The sequence below is a fragment of the Phyllopteryx taeniolatus genome, chromosome 10 (assembly GCF_024500385.1).
Source record: "Phyllopteryx taeniolatus isolate TA_2022b chromosome 10, UOR_Ptae_1.2, whole genome shotgun sequence".
Taxonomy (NCBI): Eukaryota; Metazoa; Chordata; class Actinopteri; order Syngnathiformes; family Syngnathidae; genus Phyllopteryx; species Phyllopteryx taeniolatus.
In genome coordinates, this window is record NC_084511.1 from 6,079,277 (window position 1) to 6,093,061 (window position 13,785).

At 41.2% G+C, this 13,785-nt stretch overlaps 1 protein-coding gene across 2 annotated transcripts; it reads right to left on the bottom strand.

Moving 5' to 3' along the window:
* Positions 1–961: 961 nt before the first annotated feature.
* clcf1 (cardiotrophin-like cytokine factor 1) lies at positions 962–13,785 on the bottom strand. 2 transcript variants are annotated; one of them, XM_061788439.1, is made up of 3 exons: positions 13,642–13,785; positions 3,224–3,378; positions 962–2,215 (listed from the first exon to the last, which is right to left on the bottom strand). In XM_061788439.1, exons 1-3 carry the CDS (start codon positions 13,655–13,657, stop codon positions 1,112–1,114), a joined length of 1,275 nt encoding a protein of 424 aa, XP_061644423.1. In that variant the 5' UTR covers positions 13,658–13,785; the 3' UTR covers positions 962–1,111. The 2 variants fall into 2 exon arrangements, with proteins under 2 accessions (XP_061644423.1, XP_061644422.1); XM_061788438.1 differs by lacking the exon at positions 13,642–13,785 and adding an exon at positions 8,055–8,327.

The window sequence follows — 13,785 nt, forward strand, 5'->3', positions numbered from 1 at the left end:
TGACTCATCCCATTCTCCTCTCCTCTTCTGCCTCTTCGTCTGTGACTCGTTCAGCCTTCTGGCCGTTTCCTGCTCCTCCTCTTCCGCCACACTCCTTTTGTCTACTCTCCATTCATAACATTTCTGATGAATGTTTGCTGATTCACACGAGTTGTGTCACTGAATCTGTTTTTGCTCAGTGGCTGCACTATCACTCAGCTGACCCTTGTGTGTGCGTGCGTGCGTGTGTGTCTTAGTCTCTGTGGTGACCTGCCAAATGACCCTCATTCTCCCATTCCCGCATGAAACAGACCAATGCATTTATAGAAAGCCGTTTGAGCATTTATAAATTCAATAGCCATGATCTCCGGCTTAAGGTCCGTGCACTATAGTTTGCTTTTTGTGTATACTAGTGGAACAACTCAAAGACGTTACTAGTACATGAAACTAAAGTTGGATATTGAATAAAAGCTCTAATGGCTTTCCATACATGTGCTGTGCGAATTTGTTTTTTTTGGAGGGGGGGGGGGGGGGGCTTTTGTGTGAAAGTTTACGCTTTGTGCAAATTAGGGATGGGCAGAATGGTGTATTTGTTGATTATTCGTGGGCACTTAATTTGGTTGATTGTGTGGAACTGATTGTTGATTTAAGTCTTGAGCAGCACTGTTGAAGAAGCGTCAACTACTTTGCAGTCTGAAGAAGCAGAAACACAAGCATCAGCTTCATCCATGTTGCGCTAGAAGTCCTTTAGGCAGCATTATCCTGTGCAATAAAACACAGGCATCGAAACTTCCATCCATCTATTTTCTATGGCGTTTGTCTTCACTTGGTTCACAGGTGAGCTAGAGCTGGTGTTCGATGAACCTAACGTGCATGTTTTTGGAATGTGAGAGGAAGGGGACCGAAAATCCCTCAGAACCCCCAACGTCACAACTGCGAGCGGATGTGCAAATCACTCGTTCACCGTGCCACGCCCCCCCCCTTAAAAATAAATGTTGAAAATAACGATTCATTGATTGTTAATTTCCTTCGTGGTCGGTTGAGGAAATATAGTCAAATGCCCATCCCTAGTGCAAATACTGTCAAGGTTCACACTGTACATTGCGTGTTTGTTGTGTTGTGTTGCATCTTCTCAGCCTCTCGCTCTCCTCTTCAGGCGGTTAAAGTCCTTCGCCGAACGCCACAGCCAGCTCTGCAGCTCGCGCAATATCCAAAAGCCTTCCACCTTCCTGGCGAAGTCGTTCATGGCCGGCCGCACGGACAGGATCACGGAAGACGATGAGGGGGAGGAGATGAGCGAGGGTCCGGCTTGTAAAGACAGCGTGGGGGGTGTGGGGAGGAGGCCGTGGTCCTCGCCTGGCCCGAGCTGGTAGAGAAGGGAGAGAGTGGATGGAGGCGGGTGCAGCGTGGGGCTAAAGAGGGAACGAGGAGGCCGACGTTGAAGATGCGATGAAGAGAAGTCCACGAAGAAGCTCCTCCCGCCGTCCGCGATGCCGCCTTCCTCCTTCCTGAGGGCGTCCGTGTGAAGGAATTTGAGGTTGTAGCTATATCCCTCGCTAACTGGGATGCTCGCTTCCTCCTCTTCGTCCTCACCAACGCTCAACAAGCTCCTCCCCCATCTCCTCGTCCTTACCACTAGCTCCTCCTCTTCCGGGCTCCATTCCCACTTCCAGGTGTCCGGCTCTTCCCGCCTCCCTCGCCCCCTCTCTCCTCTCGCCTTCTCCCTCAATCCACCGCTCCTTCCTCCAGCTGCAGCCGCCTTCAATCGCCTCCTCGCTTTCCCTCGCTTCACATCCACGTTGAGGCCACCCTCCCTCTCCCCTCGGCTCCATCTATCTGTCCTCTTCCTGGTTCTGGACCTGTACGAGCTGCCTCTGATCAGCGGCGCCGGGCGTTCTCCCCCCGCCCGCCTCTGAAGCTCACCTGGTTTCTTTTCAGGAAGGGCGTAGCCCAGGGTGGTCATCAATGCCGATATGGAACCCAAAAGGCCGTCCAGGCCTGTGCAGAAGTGCAGCAGGGAGGTCTTGAGGGAGGGGCAGAGGGTGGAGCTCGCCAGCTCCCTCACAGCCGCCAACAGGACGGAGTAGGCCCTCTGGTTCTGGGCCAGACGAGCTTGGTTCTCCAGGTCGTGCCACAGCTCCAGGCGGGTGGCGGCGCTGGGCAGGGAGAGAGCCGTGCTGTTCGGCCGCGGCGGTGAAAAGTCTTTATCGTTGAATGGGGGGCCGAGGTATGTCAACTAAGGGGGCAGAAACACAAACACATGAGAAGGTTCAGGTCCGAGTTCAAGAATTTCAATTCTCGTCATGCACATTAAGCCGAACCAAACAGATGTTCAGACAAGTTATGATCAAGACCCACAGGAGGGTCGCCAGAAACAAAATGCTTCCATTGTCTAAGAAACACACGCCGTTTCAAATATGCGCAGTAAATGTTTTGAATAACACTAACACAACCTTAACATATCTGCTTAAACTATTAGAAATAATATAAACTGTCTCACAAATGGCACAAAAAGTATTTGATGTCAATAAATCTCTTTTGAACTCAAACAATTCCCAAGAGTAATTCCCCAGAAGTAACATTGGTCTGTAGCACTCATGTGGTAAAATGATTCAAGTTCAAATGTGATTCTCTACTTTGCAGTTTTCCCTTATATGTTAATAGAGCTTGAAATAGTCAGCTAAAAGGAAGTTTACGTTTTCATCTAAATCCAGAATTTCTTATGAATCCATGGTGGCAAAAAAAAATTCCTACGTAAAAACAAATTACAATTCCATTAGATACGACTTAAGTCCAAACAAGTCAAATGGGGTTTTCTATGTTAAATTTAAAAGTGCAATCTGGATCCAATCCAGTGGAAGCGCAGCTTGATATTATAGCTTCTACATGCATACATATTGCACATTTTGTTCAAATTAGAGTTGACAGCAATATGCCTTTTCGACATTTTACGGCCATTATAAAGCAGAGGGATTAAACAACAACAAAAATAGAATGTGAATTCTCACAAATTCATCCAAACATCTATGCAAGAACACTGACAGATACACTAAAAATTATTAATATCTGAATAACATACTGTATTTACAAAATGGAAATATCAGTTGTGTTGGGCTATTTAAATTATGCTGCTTTTGTTGTTGAAATATAAAATCTTTATATGTAAAAAAAATATATATAGACAGGAAATAGACAGCACACAAATAAACAGCCACATTGATGAAACGGACCAAATAAAACTCACATAGACATCTTTGATTTCCTTGAGCTGGTACTCCAGATATTTGGTAAGCTCGTACGTGCTCTCTATGGAACTCCTCTCGCTGGCCGAGCTGTGGGATGAAACCACGGGGGCGACCACGGACACAGCCAATACGAACACAAGGTGGATTTGACCAACTGTAAAGATAAATATTAATCAGTGTTTCTACCGTGTCACTCTTGATAGTTTAGAATTGACAGATTTCAGAGGTTTTTATAATGACAAGATCAATTTCAATGGATCTCAGCTATCATTTCACCGTCTTGAGCCCCACAAATGTCCACTGGCATTTCATTCCAAACTTCACTTCAGTTGCTGCTCCGTCCAGTATAGTATTAAGTTTTTTTTTTTTTCTCTCTCTCTCTAACAATATTCCAGTGTATTTCTTTGTCTCTATGGCGATGGCCTCTTCTGTTTACACACTGTCAGTGGACTCATCTAACACTGCCAATAAAGCTTTTTCCGTTTCCACTCTTTTTTTAGGGCTCTCTGGCTGTCAGAGGTTTACACTGGCTTCAAATAAAACTTCACTTAATAGCTCGGGAAGGTCAGATAAATGGCTTCAATCTTTATGCACACACACACACACCCACACAGACACACACGCACACATGCACACACGCATGTGTTCAAAAAAAGTGTTTTGACAGTGAATGCGTTTTCATTAGTTCAATGTTCGGAGGTCATGTTTAGTTTTTAGAACATTTGTAGAGGTGTTTTAAGTTACCAAATGTATTTATGCGGAGGTGCTTCACATTGCTTTGAGTACCATAGTATACTTGACCGTCCCAACCTACCAGTTTTTTCGAGTTGTGAGCTTGATCGATTTTTTATTTTTTATTTTTTGGTCACCACTCACAATTAAAGTACTGTAATGCCCTCACATGGGGGGGCAAGGAAGGCTTCAGTCGGTTATTGAATGGGACAAACAATTACACACACAAATACAAAATAACACTTGCAAGAAGCAGCTGTAGGCCACTACTCACACCCAGATGCTCACACTGAACTGACAGCCTGACTCCAGCTTCTGACATGACTCACTCGGCCACAGCCAACACACAAATACTGCAGTATGTACAGTAATCACACTTTATAAATTGCACACTCATTTATTGTTTTCTTATGTTTTTATACAATGCAGTGCCTGCCGATTGGCTGGCGACCACTTCAGGGTGTACCCCGCCTCTCGCCCGGTGTCAGATGGCGATTGGCTCCAGCGCACCCGCCATCTTAGTGAGGATAAGCGGTATGGAAAATGAATAAATGAATGAATAATGCAGTGCTATTTTTTGGCGGTGTTTTTGGGTGAGCTAGAATGGATTCGTTGCATTTAAATTGATTTCAGTGGGAAAAATAGATTTGATAGTAATTGACAAGTAAATTGACTTACAAGCTTGTCACAGAACGGATAAAAGTTGTAAGACGAAGTTCCACTGTACAATGTAAGTGTGTTCATGTGTGTGTGCGCGCGTGTGGTTATGTGTTTTCGAAGGGACACTGAAAACTCTTCATTGCTTCTTGCTCTGGTTTCAAACAGTGAAAATTGAAGCTGAAAGCTGGTTTTCAACAACAAAAAAAAGGACTGCATGTTCGTAGGCCTCTCATCATCCTGCCTTCACTCCCACATGCGGACACACACATACACGGATTACCCCTGTCGTCCTTTTGCAAACTGCCTGCCTCACGCCGCATGACACCCAGACGGCAGGTGGTGATTCATGTGTGTGATTAGCGACGAAACATGCTGCAGTTTAACAGGTGTGAATTATGTATTGCATAATGATTTTAGCAAGCCTGCCAGTTTTTCTCTGACTGACACACCCCGTGCCTCCCGTTTGCATCACCTTACTCGCCCCTTGTTGTTCCACCCTGTTACCTCTCCCTCCTCTTAAAACGTTCATCTCGTCGACGCCTTAGGTCAAAATAAGAGCAAACAATTAACCCCGATTAGCCCGCCGAGTCCCGCTTCTGGGGCTCATTTTCCTCCCAGCCTTCATGGCTCTGTCATGGTAGCCAAGCAAGGTCAGAGAGTAACTCGATGTGAACTGTTTATATAAATTAAAAGTTCACAATGCCAGGTATGACCTTATCAAGAGAAATGTACTCCTATGGTAGCCAGTTTTAATAATGTTGACAAACTGACAGTCACCCCTTGCAGGCTTTTCAAGAAACTCACTTGAAAATCATACAACACTCATGTTTAGTTTTGTTTTGTATAGTTTTTATATTGTATTATTTATGTTTGTATGTTTCTGTTTTTTTTTTATTCGGGTTATCAGTTTTTTAAACAATGACTGCCTTTACAAAGATAATAACATTGACAGAGGTTCTAATATGTTTATTATGGATGTACAACCCCCAATTCCAATGAAGTTGGGACGTTGTGTTAATCATAAATAAAAACAGAATACAATGATTTGCAAATCATGTTGAACAAATATTTAATTGAATACACTACAAAGACAAGATATTTAATGTTTAAACTGATAAACATTATTGTTTTTTAGCAAATAATCATTAATTTAGAATTTTATGGCTGCAACACGTTCCAAAAAATGCTGGGACAGGTGGCAAAAAAGACTGAGAAAGTTGCGGAATGCTCATCAAACACCTGTTTGGAACATCCCACAGGTGAACAGGCTAATTGGGAACAGGTGGGTGGCATGATTGGGTATAAAAGGAGCTTCCCTGTATTGCTCAGTCATTCACAAGCAAAGATGGGGCGAAGTTCACCTTTTTGTGAACAAGTGCGTTAGAAAATAGTTGAACAGTTTCAGGACAATGTTCCTCAACGTACAATTGCAAGGAATTTAGGGATTTCATCACCTACGGTCCATAATATCATCAAAAGGTCCAGAGAATCTCGTGAAATCACTGCATGTAAGCGGCAAGGCCGGAAAGCAACATTGAATGCCTGTGAGCTTCGATCCCTCAGGCGGCACTGCATCAATAACCGACATCATTGTGGCAAGGCTATCACCACATGGGCTCAGCAACACTTCAGAAAACCAATGTCAGTAAATACAGTTCGGCGCTACATCCGTAAGTGCAACTTGAAACTCTACTACGCGAAGCAAAAGCCATTTATCAACAACACCCAGAAAGATCTAAGATGGACTGATGCAAAGTGGAAAAGTGTTCTGTGAGCCGACGAGTCCACATTTCAAATTGTTCTTGGAAATTGTGGACCTCGTGTCCTCCAGGCCAAAGAGGAAAAGAACCATCCGGACTGTTATGGACGCAAAGTTCAAAAGCCGGCATCTGTGATGGTATGGGGCTGTGTAACTTACACATCTGTGAAGGCACCATTAATGCTGAAAGGTACATACAGGTTTTGGACAAACATATGCTGCCAATCTGAGCAACGTCTTTTTCACGGACACCCCTGCTTATTTCAGCAAGACAATGCCAAAACACATTCTGCACGTGTTACAACAGTGTGGCTTCGTAGTAAAAGAGTGCGGGTACTAGACTGGCCTGCCTGCAGTCCAGACCTGTCTCCCATTGAAAATGTGTGGCGCATTATGAAGCGTAAAATACGACAACGGAGATGCCGGACTGTTGAACAGCTGAAGCTGTCCATCAAGCAAGAATGGGAAAGAATTCCACCTACAAAGCTCCAACAATTAGTGTCCTCAGTTCCCAAACCTTTATTGAATGTTGTTAAAAGAAAGGGTGATGTAAATCTGTGGTAAACATGACCCTGTCCCAGCTTTTTTGGAACGTGTTGCAGCCATAAAATTCCAAGTTAATGATTATTTGCTAAAAACAATCAAGTTTATCAGTTTGAACGTTAAATATCTTGTCTTTGTAGTGTATTCAATTAAATATAGGTTGAACATGATTTGCAAATCATTGTATTCTGTTTTTATTTATGATTAACACAACGTCCCAACTTCATTGGAATTGGGGGTTGTAGTTTGCAGTGTGTCAAATCATTACACTGCACCACATTTTCTCGTCAACCATGTAATTTTTTTGTCATCCACTTGTACTCTTTTGGGCCAAATTACTAATGACCAGTGAATTCAACACAATAGTTAATAAACAGCCTTTTCTGTGAATTTCTATGAATGTAATTATTATATCAGTCGAATGTTAACATATCTACTCTGCAAATAAATGAAATAATAAATAATGTTTAGACTAGTGATTCTCAAAGTGTGGTATGCAAAAGAATCAGTTCAGTACAGTTTAGCTGTATTTAACATTTATGTTCAATATCTTTGAATTTAGATTATATTGGAATTTGAATTAAAATCTTTGAATTTAGATTTTAAGAACAGTTTAACTATTATTATACTATTTAACTATTTGGGTACATGTTTCATTTAACTTTTATGTCCAACACATTTCAATTGAAGAATTTTTATTTTTTATTTTCCCATATTTAAGCACAGTCTTAATGTTCAAACTGTGCATAATGTTACAGTGGCTTACAATAATGTTAACTGAATCTTCTTTTCGGGAATTTATTTAACCTTTATTTATCCAGGTTAGGCAATTGCGAACAAATTCTCATTCGCAATGCCGACCTGGCTCCCGACAGCAGAGTAAAACAAACGAATAAACCATTGTTGTTGTGGTTGTTTTTTAAGGAACACTACTATGCTACTGTATTTTAACGTTAGTCGTGATGGTGGTCCTTGGTTTAAAAAGTTTGAGAACAACCGCTGAAGACAAACCGAGTGATGAATTTGAAAATCTTGTCATTAGCGTGACGTACGAGACAACTGCCGCCCATGTCTTGGACTTAAAAGAGCTACGCACAACAACATTTCTAATTAGGGCTGATGACTTGTAACATTACCCGTCGAGCCTCCGGTCGCCCACATCAAAGCGTCTCCACGGAGTATTTTGGAAAACTCTTCTGTAGTCCCGGGCCGCTCCCACACATGCACACACACACACACATGCACACACTCACACACACCTTAAAATCAGTCAACTACAACTACACCCGCGTCAGCCGGCAGAACCTGCTCGGATCACCTCATCCCACAAAACCCTATCACCTGTCAGGAGCAATAAGCATCTTTGAGCCACATGTGAATGTTTGAAGGCCATCAGGTCACATGGAGCGTCCTCCTGTGGAACATCCATTAGCAATAAATAGAACAAAATGGATCCCTTTCACACAGGGAAAAAAAGGCATGGAAAGGGTTCTACACGGAGCAAAGTGCCAAATTGTTCTCTCTGTGTGCGCCTCCATGGTCGTGGTCAGTCATTATTGTGTGTGTTTTTTTATTTTATTTCGTGGAGCATCCTCCCCCAATGTGGTTAAACCATTTTTGTAGAAGCAGCATAACTGACATATCGTAAAACCCATCTTGGTGTTGTTGTTATATGTTATAATAATGAGTGACTTCATTAGAGCTGGCATTGAGCCAGACTTCAAGGTGAGCCCTGCAGGCGCGAGGCTGCATGCATGTACCTGGTCCATTTATATATATATATATATATATATATATATATATATATATATATATATATATATATATATATATATATATATATATATATACGAACACCCCACCCCTGCCCACAACCACTCAGGTAGGCTACGTACCAGGAAAACTACAGTACTCTCTCTTCCTGTCTGGTGGGCATTTTGTGTTCTTTCTCTGTACCAGAGGTTCTCAAAACCTTTTACACCAAGTGTCACTTGAGAAATACTTAGCTCTTCAAATACCACCATCATGACCACCATTAAAATACTGCAGCCTAAGTGTTCATCACAAATGAGACAGAGGTTTTATTCCTAAAAAATGCATTTAATATTATTGTAATCCCCCGTAACATAATGCACATTTTGAGCATTAACACTGATCTTAAATATAAAGTTAGAAAATGAAAAAAAAACTTAAATACTGATCCAACTTAAAATATATTGCACATTAAAGATTTTTTTCAAAATATACAGAATTAAAACTTTAATAAGAAACATCTTAAAAACCAAATGCATATGTATTGTAATAAAAAGTTAAATACAACCGAACTATACATAGTGAGGGATTCTTTCTCGTACCACTACAGCGAGCTTGCGTGCTTCTAAAGAATCACTGCGCTATATTAAACAACACAGATGTGCATAATTCCTTATAAAACCTTGGCCTATTCAGCATTTGAGGCTGTGCAGAAATCGGAAATATTCCAAGGTCCGATCTCACATCCCATTCATGCATGAAAAAACATGGTGACCTTGATAAATATAATAGTATTTCCTTTGTTTCAGTGTAAATCATGCTGAAAGGATATACTGTATTTAATCCAGTTGGTTTTAATGCGAAATAATATGTTGTATGTAGTCTATACAGGATTTTAAAGGCTGCTAGTTTGTGTCACCATTGTTTTGGTTGTTTGTTAGTAGGTAGGTAGGTACTTTCTCAATTCACAAGGGAAATTCCCCATCCACAATGAAAATAAGTCTTTTTTTAAACACAGAAATTAAAAGCAATTTTTAGAAGATTGTGTCTTCTCGAAGCTGGTGTACCTGTACATTTATTGACTGAGAGATTGCAAGTAGGAGCTGTTTGAGCAGCATTCCTGTGCATTTTTACACGTCCGGAGGTGGGAAACTTCAGACTTCGGTTGTCTGGGATGCAAGAGGGGAGTCGGCAGGAGCATAAGTTCAGAGAGACACTGGAAGTTATTACAAAAGCAGGATAAAGAATCGATTATGAGGCAGATAATCCACATTGATATTGCTGTTGAATGATAGATAACTTTGTATGTGTGAATGTTGAGTCTATCATTGACAGCAGATACGTTGTCTTTAAATTATTTTGTTTCCAGATGTTTGTGTTGTTTTGTTGAAAGAAACCATTAGTGGAAGAGAAGCTGTGTTTGAAGTTCCTGATTATGTAAATGCAGAGCGCCAAACGGACTAATGCTCGCACGCATCGCCAATAATTATCTTTTCACTTTTAGCATCTTTACCCTCGTTTGAAGCAGCCCCGCTGAAGCAAGGCCATCACGCAACACGTTCAAATCTGTTCAAAGCAGAAAATGTGCGGCTCCTTATCGACAGCTGAGATTTTTCTCTCTCTAATTGCTGCTATAAATTTGGGACCTTGTTCCACGATAGGCTCAGAGGCAATAAAATCATATCATGCCTCCACCGGAACATCACAGCAGTGACATGGCTATACTACATACGGGGGGTATATATGGTTTCTAATTTTTGGGGGGTTTTGTTGTTGTTGTTTTTTGTTTGTTTGCTTTGCTTCGCTGTACAGTTTTCTTAACCAGTGTTTATCTCCGTCATGTCCTTCTGTGGCATTGACATGTAACACGTGACATCGTTAAACGCCTGCAGTGTTGTGTTCTTTGTAAATACAAATCAAATAAGACAGCAGCGGTGTGGTGATACATTCAATCAAAAAAGACAACATGTATGTGCCATGGTGGTTTGATTTGCACACCAACAAGTTCTCCCAACAGGACAATGAGGTCTCAAGTTCAACGTTGCTGGGCTCCGAGTTTGACCTCAGCAGTCACACTTAATTTGAAACCGTAGCATGAAAAAATACCCGAGAAAGGTTGCTCACGCTCCATTTCTTTGAGTTCCCACCGTATTCATATCTGTAACATCAAAACAAGTCATTGGCCGCAATCCCATGAGGATTTACGGGAGTTACGAAACATGGTTACAATTCAGGGGGCTCTCATAGGTTGGTTGTCATGGTTACAACAATGCCACGAAGAACTTGTCTAAGGTCATGACATGACACTTGAGTGTGTTCTTGTTCTTTTAAAGACTAATTTAACATCACACTTGAGGCCATTGGAAGAGTTAGTGAGGGTGACAGTTGTGTGTGTGTGTGTGTGTGTGTGTGCGCACGCGTGTGTGTGTGTGTGTGTACAGTTAGAGGCCAGATTTATGAGCAGCCTGTAGCCAATCAAATGCGCATTCCTTCACTAACTCAACACACACAAACGAGCATGCGTAGAAGCACACAGGCCAGCGCAGATCCGTGCGTGCGCACGCAAGACTGAATAACGCGTATAACCAAAGCAGCGTGTCGTCACACACATTGACACTGGTCCCGCACACTCACAACCAGGTTCTACACACGAATGCTTTCGAACATGCTGTCAAATATTAGCATGTGTGTTGTTAGCCTTTTTTCTTTTTTTTTTTTTACTGCACCGCCCATAATCTGTTTGTTTTAGTCACTTTTATTTACGCAACCTGTCAATTTGTGCCTTTCCCCCTCCGGATTTCTTCCAAAATCTCAGTGAAAAGTGAAACTTGGCTAAGGCTTCACCCTAATTGCCTTCACTCTGTTTTCCTTTCACTAATTGGCTCCACTTGTTGCCTCCATCCTCATCTTTCATTCCTTGCTTCCTTTTTTTCCGACATCACCACCCAATGCCCCCCCCCCCCCCCCCCCACCACCCAACCACCCCCCCACCCCCGACCGCCCCCACAACCCATCCTCCCTTCTTTGAATCACGGGTGGGGAGCCTTTTTCCTAAAACCAAAAAAACATCACACACCTTTTATGAAGTGCATTTGTGGGTTACATGTTTTGGGGCTTTGTAAAAAAGTCACACTGAGCTTTATTTGTTTTTCAAATCGGACCATATAGTTTCGCCATCCCTGCAAAGTACTGTGAATGTGCATAGATTTAAATCAGAGTTCGGAAAATGATTAAATACATTAAAATGTTCCAGATTTACCTTCAGACGTTAGGATTAATTGCTTAATGTTGTTTTAGTAATGTAACTACACTGTTTGGAAGACAAGCAACTGGGAAAAAAGCTGGGGTGTGTTTGCTGCATTCTAAAGGAAACAATGCTAATTGAGAACATAATCTGCAAGAATGTTTTCCTTTGACATTTTTAATACCAATTGAGTTACAGTCAGTTTAATATGTAATATGTCTGCAAAATTGTGAAATTAGTTGACCCCTAGTTAGCTATGTATTAAAATTCTCCTTCTCTATTGGAGCAATAAATTCATACAATGCGATCCACGTTTCCGTGCCACAGCTACTTAACGTTAGTCGTATACAATATGTTGACTTGCACCAGTGTTGCAGGACAGACAGAGGGGGGGGGGGCAGAGGATTTGAAAGGGGGGCTGTGGTGATTTTTTTTTTTTTTTTTTTTTTCTACGCCGAGGGGCCATGTTAATTTGGCAAAAATGTAAACAGCATGTGTAACTGTTCAAAGCGTGACCGACTCATTTTATATGATCCCTCTTCTTCCCGCTGCTCTCTCTTCCCCCGTGGGTGCTGTGGACTTATGTCAGTGGGGAGTCTCCTTGGAATTAACCCCTGCGTGACTGCTTGATATCTTTGCAAGCCAATCAAATAGCACCAGGATCCCCACCTCTCTGCACAATCTTTCAATTGTTCTTTGTTTTGTGTGCGTGTGTGTGTGTGTGTGTATGTGTGTGTGTGTGTGTAGGTGTGTGTGTTTACATTCACACACTCATTCACTCAACCATCACAATAATACATTTTGTGTTTATGCCTGTTGTGCTTGTTTAATCGCCAGAGGTCAGACTTCTTGTTTAAAACGGAATGGGAATCAATGTGTGTGTGTGTGTGTGTGTGTGTGTGTGTGTGTGTGTGTGTGTGTGTGTGTGTGTGTGTGTGACTAACTTGAATCATGAACTTTCACATATCAGTGACAGCTAAAGAGACAGGCGCTTAAAGCTCCCTGTGAACCCATAACCTTTGGCTTAATCATTTTATTGATAAAATACGAGGATTTAAAAAACATAACTTGAACTGTTTTCTCCAAGTCCCCGGTAAAATAAATATGATTTCTAAGTGTAGTGTTGTTTTGTAAACTTTGATTTTTAGAATTCAATTTGGCTTTTTTTTCCTTTCTATCGTCTGAATTTGTGATTCAGTCGCGTTCGATCAGAGGAGAATACTTTTGCACTTAACATTCCCCATGGTAATCTGTATAACACTCGAAATTTCATTGCTAGTCACAATTATCGTTCATCGAATAGCATCATTTCTCCAGTCATTTTTAACGTACTGTCACAATATCTATAAAGTAAAATAAAAAAATATTTGGGGAAAAAAGCGTTTTCTTCATGTCATAATATCGATTTTTAGTTAATCAGGTCATGATCATCAACAAATTTAGAATTAAGGCAAATGGTATTTTTATTTTATTTTCTTGTTTACTGAAAAGGTGGCATTTATGCCATTAGGCTAATGCTGTATAAAACATACAGCAAAAATGATCACTTATTCACATTATTATATAGAATATGAGTTCTTATGATGTTCTATTATAGAGAAGATGGGTTTAAAAGAATTTAAAAAAAAAAAAAAAAAGTACTTCTTCCAAATAAATAAAAGCAGCAAAAGAAAACAAAAGAAAACAAAAAACTTTTTAATAAGTTTGGAAATTGGAATAGTACTCACCTCTGCAAGACGTCATTTTCCTCCCTCCAAATCCTTTTTTTCCCTTCAGTGCTTTCTCTCAGAAGTTTATCAATCAGCTATTAATTCAAAGCCTTTGAAGGTGTTTTGAAGGTATATATATATATATATATATATATATATATA